The sequence below is a fragment of the Phoenix dactylifera genome, chromosome 3 (assembly GCF_051530095.1).
Source record: "Phoenix dactylifera cultivar Ajwa chromosome 3, Ajwa_hap1_PhDact_Kaust_v1.1, whole genome shotgun sequence".
NCBI classification, from domain to species: domain Eukaryota; kingdom Viridiplantae; phylum Streptophyta; class Magnoliopsida; order Arecales; family Arecaceae; genus Phoenix; species Phoenix dactylifera.
In genome coordinates, this window is record NC_143192.1 from 33018610 (window position 1) to 33040470 (window position 21861).

A 21861-nucleotide genomic window follows, 5' to 3' on the forward strand; every position below is an offset into this window, starting at 1 on the left:
AAGAAAAAAAAAAAGAAAAGAAGAAGAAGAAGAAGAAGATACCCAGCCACATAATTCACGAAAAAGCTCTAGCATCAACAAGAAAGCCTTCTCTCAGTTGAAATTAATAGCACCTTCGTTTCCCGAAGCTATAAAATTCCACAATTGACCTGTGTTAAGCATTGAACAATTGGAAAAGCTAAATTCAACAATTGACAACTATAAAGTTCTCGGCTTCTTTTTAGATCATCTTCTTTGGCCAACTAACGTCCATCATTCTCTTATTTAGGTCCATAACACCAACCGTAACATTTGAATTTTAATTGTCCCTAATAAACCCATTAAGGACATAATAATCCTGATCTCTTAGTGAGATCAAACTCACACCAACTTGTTTACTTACTATCTATCTACATTCACCCACACCACCTCCAAACTTATAATTCCAATATTCTTTTTGAGCTTAAGAAGGAACAAGAAACTTAAGCACTGGACGCTCCAACCTGAAGAGCCTTCACAAAGCCTCCGTCGGCGGCGGGGCCACCATTTGCCGTCGTCACCTTCGGCTTGGCCTGCCGGAGCTCCTCGGCGATAGCATGGAGGTCCCGGTCGAAGACGTTCATCCTGAGCCCGTACTTCATGAAGAGAGTGAGGGACATCTTCTGCTCGACGCGGTGGCCAGGGGCGACGGCGAGGCGGTGGCGCAGCAGAACGGCGGCGGCGATGGACTTCATCTGGAGGTACGCGAGGTCTTTACCAAGGCACACCCTCGGCCCGCCATTGAACGCGACGAACTTGAACGAGTCGTGGGCCTCGAACCGCTTCCCGTCCGGGGAGAGCCACCGCTCCGGCCGGAACTCCATGCAGTCCTCGCCCCACACCGGCTTCATCCGCCCTGCCGAGTAGATGGAGTAGGTGATGGCGGAGCCGGCGGGGACGAAGGTGCCGTCGGGGAGGACGTCATCGGCGACGACGTGCTTCGAGTCCTCGGGGACGGAGGGGTAGAGCCGGAGAGTCTCCGAGAGAGCCGCTTTAAGGTACATAAGGCGATCGACTTCTTCAAAGCCGAGGGGAGCGGAGACCCAGGCGGCGGGGTCGGCGCCGCGGGTGTCGGAGAGGACGGTGGCAAGCTCGAGGAGAATGCGGCGCTCGACGGCGGGGTGGGTGGAGACGAGCCAGAAGAACCAGCTGAGCGCCACGGAGGAGGTGTCGCGGCCGGCAAGGATGAAGTTGAGCGCCACGCTCTGTAGAAAGGAGTCGGAGTAGGTGCCCTTCTTCATGAAGCGAGAGAGGAGGTCGTCGTGGTGGCCACCGTCGGCGCCGCCAAGCTCGAGCTTTCGGTTCTTTATGACGGCGGAGAGGTAGCCATCGACGTGGGAGACGCTGTCGGAAAGAGTGACCTCGCTGCCGGCGCGGATCCATTTCTTGAGCCGCCAGACGAACTCCGGGAAGATGAAGCGGTGGAGGGTGGCCTCGGTGGCGCGGTCGAAGGCGTTGGCGAAGGCGTTGTCGGGGAGGCCGGGGGAGAGGGTCTCGGGATCCTTGCCGAAGGCAAGGCCGCAGATGTTGTCGAAGGTAAGCCGGAGGAGGAGGTCCTGGAGGTCGACGGAGGCGGAGCCGGCGGTGTCGGCGGCGCGGCGCAGGATGGGGAGGAGGCGGTGGTGGATGGAGCGGGAGACCCAGCGGTTCATGGCGACGCGGAGGGTCCGTGTGGTGAACTCGAGGGCCGCGGTCTTGCGCTGGAAGAGCCAGGTGTCGCCATCGGAGTTGAAGATGCCGTCGCCGAGGAGGTCGCAGAAGACGGCGTGCCATGTCGGGCCCTTGGGGTAGTTGTCGAACCTCGTCTTGAGGACGTGCTCCAGGTTGCGGGGATCGCAGGTGACGGTGACGAGCCCCTGCCTGCGGGCGAGGCCGGGGACAGCGCAGATGCAGGTCTGGTACGTGCCGCCGGCGGCTCGGAGATTCTCGGCAATCCAGTCATGCATGCGCTCCCCATTCTGGATCAATCCCGGCACGCTCCCGAGCAACGGCCACACTCGCGGGCCGCGCAACCCCGACGCTAGCCGCGAGAACCACATAGCATACGCCGCGATGCACGCCAACACAACCAGCACCGTGCTGGTCTCCATGCTCTCTCACTCTTTTTTATAGTCTTCGTGTGTGTGTGTGGTTTGTGTATACAATGAGTTGCAGGTGCAGTAAACAAAAGGAAAAATGAATCAAAGAAACATAGTAGTACCAGTAGTGGTGTTATAGGGTGGTGGGGAGGAGGTGGGGAGGAGAGGATGCAAAGATTTATAGATGAGTCCTGGAGGAGATGAGAGGCATTTAATAGGACAGACTGGTTTATTTTTCCACACCAGCTACCACCTCTACTTCTCTTTCATGCACTCTAAAACAATATACTTCTCGGTCTAGCTCTCTGCATGAACGCTCTTAAATTGCCGTCAGAGGTCGCTGGGCGCAAAGGAGGTGAAGGAGGGAACTAGGCTGGGGCCAGGACGAACGAGAGCTTTGGCATATGTTTCCCACAATGTAGTCGTGCCACGTGTGGCGGAACAGGCTATCAAGTCGACACATGAGAGGTAGTGACCTTGCCTCCAAAGCTGGTGTGCATCGGTAGGGACTTTAAAGTGGGGTTGAAGCACCTAATTTTGAAGGAAAAGGATGGCCTCCATTAATGAGGGCATTGAATTGGAGTAAATTGGACAGATTTGATGCCGAAATATAAAGGCTGTAATAAAAAGTGGACTGCCTCCTGTGAGGAGAAGGGGAAAGAGGAAGAGGAGGATGATATAGGAGGAAAGAAAACAGGAAGAGGTGACGGAATGGGAGAGGGAAGATGAAACAGGCCAACAGCTCTTCGCCTTTGGGGGTTTGTATATAGGTCTTCTTTTATTTATCGAGCAAGGAAAAGAGAAGAGGACCTCTTGGTGTGACGGTTTGGAGTTGGGTGACCGAACCCACCAACGTGAGAACCGGGCTGGAGCCCTAAATTTTTACAACTCGATCTTGCAATTCCAATAAAAAAAGCTCGAGAGGCTTATCTTGGGACTCCAAGTTTACGTGTCAGCCATTGAGACCGGTTGCTTCGACAGATCAATAGCCTTCCTTGTATTTGTGTATCTTATTTCAAAATGCCGGAGTCCATGGGAGACGCAGCTGTCGTAACTACCAAGATGTTGGGTGCGGCCACCGTTGACTGTGCGGACTCCCGTTCCATTTGGTATTACTCGCGTGCTGGGCCGTCCGATTGGGGCAAGCGCATCAAGATGCGAGGGCAGCTAGATACGAACGTAGATTCCATTAGGTTCTCGTTTTCTTCGTGTCTGCACCCCCTCGTGGCCGGCCGCCAACCCGCCGCCGTTTCCCTGCATCCTCTCCGGCGACTAGGGCTGCGACATCAACTACGGGTCCTCTATTTTTGAAGACGGGAAAGAGAAAATTTGTTGCTTCACTTCTCTATCTGTGAGGACCTGTGCGGGCGTGTATTTAGTCCCACATCGGTTATTCGCTAGGTAGATCTTGGGTACTTATACAGGATCAAGGAACCCAAACAATACCTTCCGGCTAGCCATTTTGGGTGAGGTCCTGGGTTGTTACAAATGATATCAGAGCGGACCCGACCTATAACTTATGTGGACTAGAGAACACTGCAGTACGGATCCATTGGGGTTGACCACGGACCGATCGTGGTGTTTGTGATTAGATTTGAATGGATTTGAACTCTTAGCTTGACGAGGACGTCAGGACTTGAACGGAGGAAGTATGTGAGGACCCGTGCAGGCGTGTGTTTAGTCCCACATCGGTTATTTGCTGTGTAGATCTTGGGTATTTATACAAGATCAAAGAACCCAAACAATACCTTCCGGCTAGCCATTTTGGGTGAGGTCCTGGGTTGTTACACTATCTATAGGTTTCATGATTTGTCTCCGATCTCCTTCTCCTCCCTCTTTCTTCTTTGTGTGAAGGATAACTATCTAATTCGATGGATGAGAATCTTGTGTCTCTCCATATATTTCACATTAAATTATGAAAAATAGAGTTTTTAAGTATGACAACTTGATGCATTTGTTGCTCATAATGGGTTTTTTTTTGGGTGATGGATCAGCTGCTGGGAAGAGAATGGTTAAAAGAGGATGAGCAGAGGGGAACTGGTCCGGCGGTAGAGGAGTCGCCATGGTAGCGTTTTTGAGAAGTGGTGGTGTTTGCACGGTGACAGGGATCAAAGCCTCTCTCTCTCTTCGGTTTAATTTTTCTGGGTAGATCTGGAGAAGAATCTGCGGAAGCATCACCCGAACCAATGATGGGCACCCTCAAGACTCGTTTAGTTGGCGAGGAGTATTTTTTTTTTGAGAAAATTACTTTCCCATCCCTCTAAAGACTCCACTGTAAAAAAAAATCCATATTAATTAAATCTAAAACATTCAGTCCAAAGACTTTCCAAACTGTAATTTTCGGTCTCTGAGCCTCTTTTATTTTAAAATAAGATACAGAAAATGCCCATTCCCCCATGATCTCCCATCCTCTCGAAGAAGAAGAATTTCAGAGACTTTCCAAATTGTAATCTTCCAGCCGCGGCCGCCGCCTCCCGCGGCCTGCCCCCTCCCGCGGCTGCCGCCGGCCCCGGCTCGCCTCCTCTCGAGCCCCCTCCTGCGGCCGCGCCGCCAGGAATGCCTCCGCCCCCGCCCCCATGGTGGGAAGGTGCCGAAGAAGAGGAAGAAGGGCGCCCTCCCGCGTCCTGCGGCTGTCGCCGGCCACGACCCGCCCTCCTCCAGCGTCCGCCGCGGCCCAGCCTCTTTCCGGCACCGCCGGCCTCGCGGGAGGAGAAGAAAGAAGAAGAAAGGAAGAAGAGAAGAAAAAGAAAAGAAAAAAGAAAAGAAAAAGTTTGAACTGGGGTCGACTCACCTCTGCTGGGGTCGACTCCTGCTCTGCTGGGGTCGACTCGTAAGAATCTTGGGTCGACTCGCCCACTGCTACAACAATTTCCTAAGAACACTTAAATGTGTGCACAGTCCTGTTAACTGTGTTCGCAGACAACTTAACTGTGTGCCGCTAGCTCGCGGGAGGAGAAGAAAGAAGAAAGAAGAAGAAGGGAAGAATAGAAGAAAAAAAAGAAAAAAGAAAATAAAAATAAAGTTAAATAAGCTTGGAACACAGTTAAATCATTCCAGAACACACTTATTCTACCCCGAAACACAGTTATTTCGACTGTGCACACAGTTATTTATTTCGGAACACAATTATTTTGTCTGCGAACACAGTAAATAGAACTATGCACACAGTTAAGTGCTATTAGAAAATTATTGTAGACTTATACTGAGCTGGGGTCGAGCTGGGGTCGACCCCTAAAGAGCTGGAGTCGACCCCTAAAGAGCTGGAGTCGACCCCTGAAATCAGCAGAAAAACAACTCTCTGGAAAGCCTGAGAGAGTCGACTCCAGGTGAGCAGGGGTCGACTCGTGCTGTTAAGGGGGTAACTCCAAGTGAGCAGGGGTCGACCCCAGGTCTGTGAACACAGTTAAGTTGTTTGGGAACACAGTTAACCTGTCTAGGAACACAGTTAACTTGTCTAGGAATACAATTAACTTATGTATAAACACAGTTGTCTAGGAACACAGTTAAGTCGTCTGTGAACACAGTTAACTTGTTTAGGAACACAGTTGTCTAAGAATACAGTTAAGTTGTTTGGGAACACAGTTAATTTGTCTAGGAACACAGTTAACTTGTCTAGGAATACAGTTAATTTATCTAGGAACACAGTTAAGTTGTTTGTGAACACAGTTAACTTGTTTAGGAACACAGTTGTCTAGGAATACAGTTAAGTTGTTTGGAAACACAGTTAACTTGTCTAGGAACACAGTTAACTTGTCTAGGAACACAGTTAATTTGTCTAAAAATACAGTTGTCTAGGAACACAGTTAAGTTGTCTGTGAACACAGTTAACTTATTTAGGAACATAGTTGTCTAGGAACACAGTTAAGTTGTTTAGGAACACAGTTAACTTGAAACACAGTTAACTTGTCTAGGAACACAGTTAAGTTGTCTGTGAACACAGTTAACTTGTCTAGGAGCACAATTATCTAGGAACACAGTTAAGTTGTTTGGAAACACAGTTAACTTGTGTAGGAACACAATTAACTTGTCTAGGAACATAGTTAATTTGTCTAGGAACACAGTTGTCTAGGAACACAGTTAAGTTGTTTATGAACACAGTTAACTTGTCTACGAGCACAGTTGTCTAGGAATACAGTTAAGTTGTTTGGGAACACAGTTAACTTGTCTAGGAACACAGTTAAGTTGTTTGGAAACATAATTAACTTGTCTAGGAATACAGTTGTCTAGGAACACAGTTAACTTGTCTAGGAAAGCCTGAGAGAGTCGACTCCAGGTGAGCAGGGGTCGACTCATGCTGTTAATGGGTCGACTCCAGGTAAGCAGAGGTCGACCCCAGGTCTGTAAACACAGTTAAGTTGTCTGTGAACATAGTTAAGTTTTCTGGAAACATAGTTAACTTGTCTAGGAACACAGTTAACTTGTCTAGGAACACAGTTGTATAGGAACACAGTTAAGTTGTCTTTGAACACACTTGTCTAGGAACATAGTTAAGTTGTTTGGAAACACAGTTAACTTGTCTAGGAACACAGTTAAGTTGTCTGTGGACACAATTAACTTGTTTAGGAACATAGTTAACTTGTCTAGGAACATAGTTAACTTGTCTGTGAACACAGTTAACTTATCTAGGAAAGCCTGAGAGAGTCAACTCCAGGTGAATAGGAATCGACTCGTGCTGTTAAGGGGTCGACTCTGTTGGGGTATGTGGAGACCATTGGTGATGAAGAGAATTGAAGGAGAATCAATTCTGCATAATTCTGTCTGGCGGACTGTCGGAGTCGACTCGAGCTACAGTCGAGTCGACTCGGAAACAGTCGAGTCGACTCGGGAACAGTCGAGTCGACCCGGGAGGAGAAAGGCCAGAAGACCGAGAAAACCATGTATCTGTCTCGACTGTCAGAGTCGACTCGAGATACAGTCGAGTCGACTCGAAGCATCGTCGAGTCGACTCGAGCTACAGTCGAGTCGACTCTAGATCGTGCCAGTTTTGTCCAGACGTGCCAGAGTCGACTCGAACCACAGCCGAGTCGACTCGGGCTCGCGAAAAATCGTACGGACGATTTTCTTTTGGTGTTTTTGGTGGCGTTTCGACGGCTATGATCATCTGAAGGTCTTGAGACTATATATAGGACTCATGAGAGCCCTAGGAGGTGAGAGATTCAAGGATATTTTGAGAGAGACTCTTGTTTTGTGCGGCTAGGGCTCTAGAGAAAAAGAGGATTGGGATCCTACTTCTTGTGCAAGGGAAATTCTGTGTGAATCTCTTGTAGAGCGATCGCGTGTGATCGTTCGGGTGTGTGCTATCTCTGTAATCTATTCATCCTAATTGAGATTTGGAGCGGTGGAGGACGTAGGCTACTTGTAGCCGAACCTCGTTACATCTTTGTGTTTGCTTTGCTATTTTCTTTCTATTTCTTCTTTCTTTGGTTTGATAATCCGCTGCGGTGCTCAAGTGTTTTACCCTATTGATACCACGGGGTAATCTTTTGCCCTTCGTAGCGGAAGCGAAGCGGTGATCCTTGAGTCCGGTGTCGAGGGAGCGAGAGAGTGCTTATCCGTTTGCTTCTCTCTTTGCTTGTCCAACGTTGGTGGTTGTACCGGTGTGAGTGGGTTCCGGTGCGGGTCGCTGCCAACAAGTGGTATCAGAGCTATTGGTATTCTGCAATGGCGGATGAAGGGAAGTTGCGAATTGAGAAGTTCAATGGCACGAACTTCGAATTTTGGAAGATGCAAATAGAGGATTATCTTTACCAGAAGGATCTCTATTTACCTCTTGGAGGTAGAGCGAAGAAACCAGAGAAGATGTCCGATGAAGACTGGGAGGTCCTTGATCGGAAGACGCTCGACACCATAAGATTGTCACTTGCATCCCAAGTGGCATTCAACATCAAAAACGAGAAGACGACGATGGAGTTGATGGCAACATTGTCGTGGATGTACGAGAAACTCTCAGCATCAAACAAGGTATTTCTCATGAAGAGGTTGTTTAATCTTCGTATGAAAAATGGCGGCAACGTAGCAGAATACCTCAACGAGTTCAATGGACTCACGGCCCAGTTGGAGTCAGTGGAGATTAGTTTTGACGATGAGATTCGGGCATTGCTAATCCTCTCCGGATTGCCTGATAGCTGGGAGGGCCTGGTGATGGCGGTGAGCAACTCTTCGGCGACGGGGAAGTTGATCTTTGATGACGTTGTGGGAGTGCTTCTGAGTGAAGAAGCAAGAAGGAAATCTTCTGGAGCTACGGAGTCGTCTGGAAGTGCACTAAACATCTCTAACCGGGGAAGACAAAAGAAGGACGGTCGATTTCGAAGCGACTCAAAGTCGAGATCCAGCAGGTCTCGAGCACCTCAGAACAAGGGAGCGAAGTGCTGGAACTGCGGGAAGATGGGGCACTTTAGGAGGGACTGCAAATCTCCTAAAGGGAAGCAAGGCGACCACACCGAAGGAGTCAGCAAGGATCTGGCAAATCTTGCTGAAAACGGTGACATGGATGCCCTCGTTCTATCTTTATCTACCGGTGACGAGTCTTGGGTGATAGACTCAGGCGCGTCTTTCCATGCTACATCCTAACGGAAGCTTCTTGGAGGATATGAGAAGGGAGACTTCGGCAAAGTCTACTTAGGGGATGGAGAGCCTTGCACCATACAAGGAAGGGGAAGCGCGGAAGTGAAGTTGATTTCTGGATCTTCACTTGAGCTTGAGGACGTACGGCACGTGCCTCAACTGTAGAGGAATCTGATTTCTGTTGGACAGTTGGCGAGCCAGGGGTACAAGACTATTTTCACAGCTGATCAGTGGAAGATATCCAGGGGTTCGTTGATGGTGGCTAATGGCAAGAAGGTTGGGACACTTTATATCACCAACGGCACGGAAAACTCTATTGGAGTTGCTGCAGCAGATGTGGACGCCAAGTTATGGCATTGCAGACTTGGGCACATGAGTTATCAGGGACTGGAGGTGATGCACCAGTTGGGAAAGCTGCAGGGTCTCAGGAGTGTTGAGATGGACTTCTGTGAGGATTGTATTCTCGGAAAGCAGAAGCGTGTTTCATTCAACAAAGAAGGTAAACCTCGGAAGCAAGAAAAGCTAGATCTCGTGCACACGGATGTGTGGGGGCCTGCACCGGTTTCTTCCATTGGTGGATCTTAGTACTATGTTACTTTTATTGATGATGCTACCAGGAAGCTTTGGGTGTTCTTCTTGAAGCACAAGTCAGAGGTATTTGGGGTCTTCAGGAGATGGCAGGCAATGGTAGAACTCGAGACAGGAAGGAGGTTAAAATGCCTGAGATCAGACAACGGTGGTGAGTATTGTAGCAGAGAGTTTGAGGACTACTGTGCAGAAGCTGGGATCGTCAGGCAGAGGACAGTTCCAGGGACACTACAACAAAATGGAGTTGCTGAAAGGATGAACATAACAATTAATGAGCGTGCCAGGAGTATGAGGATACATGCTGGATTGCCACAGCAGTTTTGGGCAGAAGCAGTTAACACTGCTGCCTACTTGATCAACAGAGGGCCATCAAAGAAACTTGAATTTGGAATTCATGAGGAAGCATGGACAGCGAAGAAGATTGATTTGGCGCACTTACGAGTATTCGGTTGTACCAGTTATGTCCATGTTGATTCCAATCAAAGAAGCAAATTAGACGCCAAATCAAAGAAGTGCATTTTCGTTGGATACGGAGGTCAACAGTTTGGGTATCGTTTTTGGGATCCCGAACACAGGAAGATCATTCGTAGTAATGATGTGGTATTTAATGAGAAAATGCAGCAGAGCACTGAATCAGAAACAAAACCTGTTGAGCCGTGTTTTGTGGATCCTGAAGAGGAGTCTACAAATTTTGGTCAGAAGACTCAGTCAGAGCAAGAACCTGAAGTATTGGCACCCTCTCCACAACTAAGAAGGTCCACTCGTAGTACTCATGGGAAGCCTCCTCAAAGGTATGATGGGACTCTTAGTTATTTGCTGCTCACAGATAATGGCGAACCTGAATGCTTCACGGAGGCATTGGAGGTTGATACCAGGAAGGAGTGGGAGTTGGCCATGGATGATGAGATGGAGTCATTGGAGCAGAATCAAACGTGGGATTTGGTGGATCTGCCCAAGGGGAAGAAAGCACTGTCAAACAAATGGGTTTACAGGCTGAAGGAAGAGCAGAATGGGAAGAAACGGTACAAGGCCAGGCTGGTTGTAAAAGGATTTCAGCAGAGCAGGTATCGACTTCACGGAGATCTTTTCTCCTGTAGTCAAGATGAGTTCTATTCGGGCAGTGCTGAGCATGGTGGCAGTAGAGAATCTTCACTTAGAGCAGCTCGATGTGAAGACAGCTTTTCTTCACGGAGATCTCGATGAGGAGATATATATGCAGCAGCCGGAGGGATACATTGCAGCTGGCACGGGTGACTTAGTTTGCAAATTGAAGAAAAGCCTCTATGGTTTGAAACAGGCGCCCAGGCAATGGTATCTCAAGTTCGATAGTTACATGCTTGAGATAGGATACAGGAGATGTCAGGAGGATCACTGTTGCTACTTCCGGGACTTCGGTACATCTTATATTATCTTGCTATTATATGTTGATGACATGTTAGTTGCAGGAGCTAGCATGCATGAGATTGCAAAATTGAAGCTGAAGCTGTCAAGAAAATTTGCAATGAAGGATCTAGGAGCAGCGAAACAGATCCTTGGGATGCGGATCAGCAGAGATAGGTCTAAACATATCCTTAGACTATCTCAGGCGGAGTACATCAGCCGAGTACTCAAGAGATTTTGCATGGAGGGTGCCAAACCTGTTGGCACACCACTAGGTGCCCACTTAAAACTTTCAAAAGGACAAAGTCCGAAGACGCGGGTGGAGGAGCTCAATATGTCAAAAATCCCATATGCATCGGCGGTGGGGAGCTTGATGTACGCTATGGTCTGTACGAGACCTGACATTGCTCAAGCAGTGGGAGTTGTGAGTCGCTTTATGAGCTGCCCAGGCTTGGAGCATTGGCGTGCGGTCAAATGGATACTGAGGTATCTGAGAGGCACGGAGCACATATCAATGTGCTATGGAGGTTCTGAGATCCGGTTACAGGGCTTTGTGGACTCAGACATGGCAGGGGACTTGGACGACAGGAGGAGCACGACAGGGTACTTGTTCACCCTGGGCAGTGGAGCCGTCAGTTGGATTTCCAGGTTGCAACCAGTTGTTGCACTGTCGACTACGGAGGCGGAGTATGTGGCAGCCACAGAGGCGTGCAAGGAACTAATATGGCTTCAGGGCTTGATGAAGGAGCTTGGGAAGGAGCAGAAGGATTGCATGTTATATTTAGATAGTCAAAGTGCAATTCATATGGCAAAGAATTCAGCTTTCCATTCAAGGACGAAGCATATTGACATACGGTACCACTTTGTGAGGTCATTGCTCAAGCAGGGACTCGTCAAGTTGGAGAAGATTCATACAAGTCAGAATCCTGCAGATATGTTGACGAAGGTCGTCACGGTGGAGAAGCTGAGGAGTTGTTCAGCTTCTGCTGGTCTTCATGCTTGAAGACGTTGAGGAGGCATCGTACCTATCTCACTAGGATGATTCAGTTTCAGTGGGAGCACAGAGGAGAGCCAAGTAACAAGAGGATATACCCAAGGTCTCCAAGTGGGAGATTGTTGGGGTATGTGGAGACCATTGGTGATGAAGAGAATTGAAGGAGAATCAATTCTGCATAATTCTGTCTGGCGGACTATCGGAGTTGACTCGAGCTACAGTCGAGTCGACTCGGGAACAGTCGAGTCGACTCGGGAATAGTCGAGTCGACCCGGGAGGAGAAAGGCCAGAAGACCGAGAAAACCATGTTTCTGTCTCGACTGTCAGAGTCGACTCGAGATACAGTCGAGTCGACTCGAAGCATCGTCGAGTCGACTCGAGCTACAGTCGAGTCGACTCTAGATCGTGCCAGTTTTGTCCAGACGTGCCAGAGTCGACTCGAACCATAGCCGAGTCGACTCGGGCTCGCGAAAAATCGTACGGACGATTTTCTTTTGGTGTTTTTGGTGGCGTTTCGACGGCTATGATCATCTGAAGGTCTTGAGACTATATATAGGACTCATGAGAGCCCTAAGAGGTGAGAGATTCAAGGATATTTTGAGAGAGACTCTTGTTTTGTGCGGCTAGGGCTCTAGAGAAGAAGAGGATTGGGATCCTACTTCTTGTGCAAGGGGAATTCTGTGTGAATCTCTTGTAGAGCGATCGCGTGTGATCGTTCGGGTGTGTGCTATCTCTGTAATCTGTTCATCCTAATTGAGATTTGGAGCGGTGGAGGACGTAGGCTACTTGTAGCCGAACCTCGTTACATCTTTGTGTTTGCTTTGCTATTTTCTTCCTATTTCTTCTTCCTTTGGTTTGATAATCCGCTGCGGTGCTCAAGTGTTTTACCCTATTGATACCACGGGGTAATCTTTTGCCTTTCGTAGCGGAAGCGAAGCGGTGATCCTTGAGTCCGGTGTCGAGGGAGCGAGAGAGTGCTTATCCGTTTGCTTCTCTCTTTGCTTGTCCGACGTTGGTGGTTGTACCGGTGTGAGTGGGTTCCGGTGCGGGTCGCTGCCAACAGACTCCAGGTGAGTAGAGGTCAACCTCAGGTCTGTGAACACATTTAAGTTGTCTGTGAACACAGTTAAATTATCTGTGAACATAGTTAACTTGTTTAGGAACACAGTTAACTTTATTTTTATTTTCTTTTATTTTCTTCTTTTTCTTTCATTTTCTTTTTTTTTCTTTTCTTTTTCTTTTCTTTTTTTCTTCTCTTCTTCCCTTCTCCTTCTTTTTTCTTCCTTCTCCTCTCGCAAGGTCGGTAGCTACAGAAGGGGGCCGGACGGTGGCGGCCGCAAGAGGGGGCCACCGCGGCTGCTCAACGGCCCCTGCGACAGCCACGGCTGGCCAACGACTCCTCTTCTTCGGCACCTCCCCACCGTGGGGGCGGAGGTATTCCCGGCAGCACGGAAGGGGACAGCGGGCACGGGAGGGGGCAGGTTGTGGCCGGCGGCAGGTGCGGGAGAGTGCTCGAGAGGGGGCGGGCCGTGGCCGGCGACTGCCTTTTTCTTCTCCTTCTTCGGTGGGAATGGGAGAGGCGGGGGCATTTTCGTCCCATAAAGCAATGTTGAAATATATATAGATCGGTTGTTAAACAACCGGTCAACAGGGATTTAATGTTAAAGTTCGGTCAATAAATGGACCGCTAAGCAAGTTCCCCTTTTTTTTCTTACCAAAATATTTTTTTGAGAAATTAATGTTTTAAGAATATAATGTCCGAAAAAATAATTTTGGTGCATGCAGGTAACTATAAAAAAAGGTACATTCCAAAGTAATTTATATTTGAATAAGCATATATTTTCCCGCAGCAATTATGTGAAATATCTATTATACTCTTAATAAAGAAGAAAATTTTATATAAAAATTTTGATGGTTTAAGTATAGTTTTGAAAAAAAAATAATTTTCGAACGGTAAAAAAATAGCTTTCTCATATTTCTCATGAATTTTTTTTCCACAATATGAAAATCTTATTTTCATGAAAATACTAGTTTATCATCTCTCTTTTTTGAAAATTTCTACCAAATAAGAAATTTTTCTTTATTTTTCTATTAATAATATTTTTTATTTCTACGAAAAAAATAATTTTCATTACTGACAAAATGCCGTTACTCACACCAATTTTGCTGGGGATGATAAATCTTGGAGATATATCATCAGACATGAAATCCACTGGGAATGTAGAAGGAAATTGAGCAAACCGAAGGTAATGGCAAAATCTAGGAAAAGTAGGGAAGCTAGAGTTAATTTTTTTTAGAAAAAAGGGTAAAGTGAAACAAAACCCTACTGAGATTCTCCCTTTAAAGAATGTTTTGGTACTAAAGTTGTTAGCATCATGATAATATTCTGGATTGGACAGGTAATTATAGCCATTAATTACGTGGCTATTATTATAATAGATCTCCAACAACTTCTTAGGTAATAATGGAGAAAGATTACTAAGACTTTCAGGGAATGTGATTTAATTAAATTAATCATATAGCATTCAATCATCTATGATTAAGATAAATCTCAAGTGCCTTGGACATAATTATAGAGAAATTCCCAAGCTTTTTTTGGAATTTAATAATTGTTCAATCTTTGAAAAAGGGGCATATGTTCACTCTAAATTATAGTATATGGCCAGCAAGGCATGGTTAAAAAAATTTACAACAAAATTGGGATCAATTTGGCACAACCACCTTCCTCCATCAGTTCATCTTGCAAGGAAACTAGAAGTAGGCATGTTTGGGGACAGTTGAAGTAGTTTCCAGAATCGATTGTAAAACATGCGAAACTTAAGGCAATGTTGACCGTCAACCACAAGCACTTGAATATCGAGCTAGTTTCAAAAACTAAATGCGGTTGAACTGAGTACAAGCATAAGAGTGTCCAGATAGTTCTGAAAACAAACCAAAATTTATCTTTTCCATCCTAGAGAACCTTGTCTATGCTTAACCATCTTTTCCATTGTAATCATCTTATTAGTGAGTTATTATTATAACAACCCAGCCTGGCCCAGCCGGTGGGTTTGTCGGCCGGCCTAAAAGGGCCAGGCCCAAAGACTGACCCATGCTGGGCACATAGTCGATCGGGGGGGTCTTCTTCCTCTTCAATTCCAGTAGAGGTGAGAACTCCCAAGGGCCGATCCGAGTTCAGTTCGAACTCTAGGATTGCGCCTATATAACTCCCCCTCTCCTCCTCCGATTTTCTCCACCAAAAACTCCTAGAATCATCGCAATTCAAACTCTCCTTCTTCGAGCTTTCTACTTGAATTTTTACCAGGCGGGGTCGTCGGAACGCCTTGCCGGATCGAGGTAAGTGTCACCTGTCTCTCTCTTCTTCTTTCCTTAGTTTGATGCCACTGTTCATGATCTTTTGTGTTGACGAATCGCCGGATTTTCGTCCGAATAGGGGTGCTCTATTTCGGTTTGATCTTTCTGGTTTCTGCCACCATCAGCCGTCGGGTTTGGCTGGGTTTTGCCACCATCGAGGAACCCCTGAGATCATGGAGTGGTATGTTGGAGAAAACAACCACTGTCTTGGCAGAGATGGGAGGATCTCTTCTTCATTTTTCTATTATTCTTTCATCCTCTTTTTCTGCTTTTGCCGGCCACTGCCACCGCCGAGTGGAGGGGCTACAGTGGCCGCTGATCATGGAATCCTCGTGGAATGGTTGAGAGGGAGGGGGAGAGGGATGTGTCTCCCCCGTTTCGGAAAGAAGAGGAGTGGAGAAGAAGAGAGTTCTTCTCTCTCTTTCTCTCTTGATTTCTCTCTCTAATTTCTCTCTTTATTTCTCTCTCTACTGAACTTTCTCTCTCTCCTTGAATTGTTTCTCTCTCTAAAGTCTCTCTCTAGTTGGGGTTTTCTCTCTCTAGTTTGATTCGGAAAGATCATTGTTTGTAAGGACTGTTGGATAGTCCTGGGTCAATACAGGGTTCTAGGTTGTCATATATTCCAGGTAATTTTTAATATTGACTTGGTTCTGTAGGAGAACAATTTATGGAAAAGAGATATTGAGTAAGGTTATGAGCACCCTACTTTGTAGATCACTATGGTTAGTCTATATGGTTATCAGCAAAGAGGTAAGAATCCTTATACACCAATCTAAATGATCTAAATACTTTTGTATCTATATATGTATAATATGCTTTGATCCAGATAAGTAAGAAGCAAGAATAGTTTTATATTAAATTGTATTTTGATTGTATTTGCTTGTGGTTGGTATTATGATGGATGTATGTATGCACATAACCTATACTGACGTAATCGGACTAATGGATGTGGTGCTCCAGACTAACTATACGGTATTGGTTACTCTGTCATGGGCTGGAAACATAATTATGGCTAGTCTAAAGCCAGAATTAAATAAAAAGAAATTGATGTGTGGGTGTGAACTGGATTGAATAAATAAGGACTTTGAGTTTATCTCATTATTATGGTAGGCCCCGACAGAGGCTGAAAATGTGGTACTTTTGCAGGCCCCATCATAGGCTATGAATGTGGAACTAAAAATTGCCAGGCCTCGCCACAGATTGAAAATGTGATATTTTGGCAGCTCTATCACAGGATGGTAAATGTGGAACTAAAATTGGTAGGCCTTGCCATAGGCTGGAAATGTGATACTTTCGCAACCCCACCATAGGCTAGAGAATGTGATCGAGATCTGGCATAAAGTTGAAAAGATAATTGATCCAGATTAATTAACTTGATCGACATAATTTAGTTTCTCAAGAAATTGTAGATGTTTTCTTTCTTGAAAAAAAAATTGGGAGCATCTATTTTGTGAAAGAAGAATATACCTATAATGAGATTCATGGATGGTTCTATCAAGAGAGGGGAACTTGGATATCACCTCTTGAAGGAACACTTGAAGGAGTTTATAGTGGTTAAGATAAAGCTTCCTTTCTTTTCCTCTTTTTTCTTCTGAGGACAAAGCAGATTACTTTTCCTTTGGTGGGCAATTGAGAACCTTTCATCACATATCTTTCCACCTGAGTTGTTTGCCATGTGCATTAGTGTTCCACATACTATTTTGCTTAAGGCCATCTTAAATCAACAAGTACAATTGTGCTGCACAATCATATACTCTTCATGCAAATCAGTAGTGGACCTACGTGATATGGATGGAGATTTTTTAAGTTTGGGGAACATCCTCTCCATTGACGATTGGATCCTTCACTTGGCATGCATTTATTCAATAGCTTGCAAAGGTAGTTGATGGGGCATGTGACTCCATGGGTTGCAGTTTAATGCTACTCTGAATATGTACCCAATTTTAAAATCCTCGGATGAGTATTAGGTACCAATGCATTATTAGGCTTAAAGAAACCTACAGAGTAGGCTCAAATAGTCTTTGTCATTAATACAAACTTCTACTGATTAGCAAACCTGCAAAGTAGGCTCAAATAGTCTTTTCTCATTAATACTAACTTCTACTAATTGGCTATCTTCGAATGAAGAGATCCGAAACTATTATCAGCTTATGGAAAAATTTCTTTCTTTTTTTTAATTTTTAGGAAAAGCTCATCTAAAAGTTTCATCAATCTAACTTTGTCATTATAGAGCATTACTCATGAAATTGACAAGGTTTTGTTTTTGAAAAATGAATATTACTTAGACTATGAGATAAAAGAGTATGTTTGAAAAATGAATATTACAGAACCAAAGTTCAGACATACTGTATGAAGCATTGCGTGGAAGAGAATGTTGGTCCTTTAAAATATCATGAACTGGAGTGCAACTTTATCTCGCCATATACGTACGTACGTATGCATGCATGCATGCATGCATGCATGGATGTATGTATAGGCAACTTAAATGGTCCTTATTTCATTAAAGACTAGGAAATGGTACGGTGGAGGAAAAATAAAACAAAGAACGGAAAAAATTCTCAGCTGGGCTGCGTAGTTTTCAAAAGAAACGTATCAAGGCACGCAGCCACCCTTCCCAAACATCAAAAACAAGAAGCGGCACGAGCTACCAAATTGCCTTGACTATATATGGACATAGCTAAAAGAAGTGCCCACCACCCACCGTCATCGTTAGTTAGCAGATCCAGATTAGCGAGGAGGAAATGACAGCAGCTTACTACTCTTTCGGTGCCGTCAACGATGCCCATGAGTAGGCAAAGATAAGCAGGCAAGGAGGATGAGCATTCAATGGTGGAAACTTGATGGTTGCGTTCTCTCCACATTGCTCATGCAAGGACAGTGGTTAATCATAACCATAAATATTGCAGAGTGAATATATTGACTGACAGCTCCACCATGGTTCAAGAATCTCTAGAAGGATTAGATGGTAAATATGTTGGAGTTACCAAACCTGGATGAAGCAATGATGAGACATAAGGCAATGAGGAAACAACTTGTCAGACTGGAAAATGGTGTCTGGCAGGGCGCTGTTGATTTTCCAGTCAACCAATATTGGTTCCATATTTAATATTCAATGTTGGAATAGTTAAGAATAGGCCAGCCAATGGTATTTTCTTGATTTTTTTGGCCCTAATCTTTTTGTTATAGGACTAAATGCATGAGAACATGGGTCCTCGTACGCTCTCTTCATTTAAGTTTGGCATTTTTTATCAAATAAATAGTTCAGATCCAATCAAATACTTACAAGAAACTAACAGGTCAACCTTAGAAGGAATGTGATGCAGTGTTCCCCAGTCTTAATGAATTATGGATCGGGACTGATGAGGATCCATACGAGCATATGTTTAGACCCTTGTTTGTTGTGTACTGGAAAAATCTTGGATACTTACATATGACCAAAGCATCCAAATAGTAACTCTTAGCTGGTCTTTTTTGTGAGATTTTAGATCGCTACAAATGATATATGTATTAAAGTGGATCTAGTACATAGCCCATGTGGACTTAGGGGCAGTATAGGCATATATGGGATTGATTATGGAGTGATCATGGTGTTTTGATTCAATTTGATTAGAGTTGTAATATGCCTATTTGAGGTTGAGTATGGACTGATTGTAGTGTTTTTGACTGAATTTGATTGGATTTGTTATTGGATTTGGATACTTAGTTTAGTGATAATGAAAGGCTTAAACATGGGGAGTATGTGAGGACCAATGTGAGTGTGTATTTGTCCCATATTGATTATATGTTGGAAAGATCTTGGGTACTAATAGAACATAGAATCTAAACAATATCTTATGGTTAGCCATTTTGGATGAGGTTTTACACTTTTACAAATGCTATCAAAGTGGATCTAGCCTATGTTCCATACGAACTAGGAGATATTATAGTAAGTATTCTTTTAGGTTTGACAACTCAGACCAATCGTGATATCTTGTTAGTGAATTAGATTGGTTTAGATTTGGACCTTTACCTAGTCAAAAGAAAATAGCTTAAAGAGAGATTATGTGAGGACACGTGCAGACATATATTTACTTCCATATTAATTATCGTCAAATTTTTTTTAATATTTATATAGGATCAAAAAGTTTAAATAATAATCTTTAGCTAGTTTTTTTGGTTAGCCTTTTTCAGTGACTACATTTAATGGGACTTCTGTGGGAAGTTGGTTGCGGTAGATGGGAGCAGAGAATACCTAGCGAATGCCACCATTTTTTAGAAGATGATAGATAAAATTGCTCAGACTTCAGGTTGCAATAAAAGAAAAAGGCCTACCATCTTCCCTTCCCAAGACCTCAAGAGGAAGACTTCCATTTCCTCCTGCCAATCTTTTGACTTTGTTCCACACCTGTCTCACGCACGCAGAGCAAAGAGGAACATCAAGTTAACTTTTATTTTTTATTTTTTATTTTTTATTGTGATAACTCTATTCTCTGACTCCACATTGATATGAGGTTTTTCTGTTTCACTGCTCCTTTTCACGGCTCTAGCCTTAATGCTTATCAATGGCACAGAAGTCTCGACTCTTGCGATTGACAACATGCCATGAGCCGCCTGCTCTTATTTCCTGACAAAATACTCTCCTTTCCATTCATAGATAGAGCATGGAGCTTGAAGGAAGAAAAGTAAAAAAAAAAAAAAAACACATTTGGAATGGGAGAGAAATGGATGCCCTTTTTTTCTTCTTTGTCTTTATGTAAACAGATGCTTTCGTCATCTCTCTTTCTAGTTTAATACCAAAAATGTCCCTTCTATTCATCTTAAGAGAAAATAAATACATTATTTACTCTCACTTTCACATTGTTAACCATCATAAGCACTCTGCACCTCTTTCAATCAGATTGGAACTATTTCATAAAGCTTCTAAAAAGTTTGATTCCATCTCTTTCTCTAATTTGACTTCTAAATTAAACAAATTGGATTTTATCTCTTTCTTTAATTCAACTTTAAAGTAGATTGGACTCTTGAATTCTATTTGCTCCTTTTTCTCACTTTTCTCAAATATGCATTGCACGTGTACAATCACTCATTTTTGTCTAGATAGAACTAGGTAAATTAGGCTAGTTATTTTTTTACTATAACAATAAATAATTAAAATTGGAATAATTTCATTATCCGGGAGATTAACAAAATATTCAAATCTCTCCATAAAAGGGGGAGAGAGAGAAGCCCATTCCTATCTTTTTTGATTCATTGTTTCATTATTATCCTCATCATCATTACCACACTAATTGTGAGCATGCATGCATTAGCCCGACAACAATTGCGAGCATACCTTCCCCCTGCCCCCTGAGAATGGAGGCATTGTCTAAAAATTTCAGCAATACCTACTCTGCTTTGATGTTATTTTTACCTCATATGTGGGATCTTTTCTTTCCTATTTTTTGTTCTTTTTACCTAATCTATCATTTATGATAGACTACTTATCGTATAATATGTGGGATTTTAGGGACCAAAAGAGTTCACAATATTTAGTAAAGGATGAGACTATTCGTTACCAATGAGATTGCTTAGCTATGGGGTATCATCCGTCGCAATTTCGTCATCAGAGAAAAACTATATGGATTGGGTTGTTTCTTGATTGAGTATAGCTATAGGGTACGGAAAGCATTAGCTATATTTTATGGACTAAAAGTAGCTCCTTAGCATATTGTGATGTATCAGGAAGAAAGATTTCCTGCATTAAAAAAGAGAGAACAAGCCAATTGTTTGAATTTGAGATGAGTTATTTGCATAGTGTGCATATGGATTATTATTTTTTTGTTCAAATTCTAAGCAATAAAGAAATAGATTATGTCTTTTCTTCTCTTTTCTTTTTAGATCGAAATCTTAGTATATTATGTTGACATAGATATGATTACTATCTATATATGAGATAAGGGTATTTTTCTTTTTCAGATTTTTCAAAATCAATATTTTTTTTGGATTTTGGACCAATTATCCTTGATTTTATTTGATGAACATGTGCATATGATAATAAAAATTTGCAGCATAGTATATGTACATCAATTAGTAAACTGGTGTGCATCCTAGAGGTGTATATATCAGTCCTCATTTTGCATATCCTAAAGATGTAGGTACTAGTTATTTTACAAGTACTGTGCATACTTACAATGCATCAATTTGTTAAATATGTGCATCAAAGGTTATCTACCTATTTACTTATGGGTACCAAATAGTTTAAATATATGCAACTAATTATTTAAATTAAACTACGAAATATATATATAATCTCAAGGCCACTTTCTCTTTCTCGTTTTCAAGATGAACAACCCTAATATTTCATATATACCACCCATGTGAATCAAAGGGATTGACCCTTATGGAAACTAAATTCCTTTAAAGCCTTTTCAGTTAACCCTCTCTACAAGTTCATCAATCAAGGAGGGATCCTATACCCATATGGAGGGCGATGGCATTAGAGAAGGTTAAGAAGTTCTCTTGGCTGGCTATTAAGAATAAAGTTTATGCAAAAAGAAGTCATGGCTATGAAAGGATGGAGAGTTCAAGGTGGCCATCCTCTTTATACCATCCAAATAAAACTACTGCCCACTTATTTTCTAACTACAGTCGTACTAAAGCCATATACGGTTTGATCTAAACTAGTGAGGATCCGTGTAGGTGTGCGTTTGGTCTAGGTAGATCTTGAGTACTTATATAGGATTAAAGAATCCAAATAATATCTTCCAGCTAGTCTTTTTGGGTGAGGTCTGGGTTGTTACAAATGGTATCAGAGCAAAACTGGCCTATAACCTATGTGGACTAGGAAATACTGTAGCACAGATTTCTTGGGGTTGACTATGAGCTGATAGTAGTGCTTGCGATTAGATTTGAACTCTTAGCCTGACG

The 21861-nt window shown here is 43.8% G+C and overlaps 1 protein-coding gene across 1 annotated transcript; it reads right to left on the minus strand.

Moving 5' to 3' along the window:
* Positions 1 to 233: 233 nt before the first annotated feature.
* LOC103717433 (cytochrome P450 86A8-like) lies at positions 234 to 2847 on the minus strand. Its single transcript, XM_008805813.5, has one exon. The coding sequence runs from the start codon at positions 2106 to 2108 to the stop codon at positions 462 to 464; it is 1647 nt and encodes a 548-aa protein (XP_008804035.2). The 5' UTR covers positions 2109 to 2847; the 3' UTR covers positions 234 to 461.
* Between the last annotated feature and the right edge of the window lie 19014 nt (positions 2848 to 21861).

Coding starts and splice junctions, on each gene's coding strand:
- LOC103717433 (XM_008805813.5), bottom strand. CDS start 2,108: ATGGAGACCAGCACGGTGCTGGTTGTGTTGGCGTGCATCGCGGCGTAT.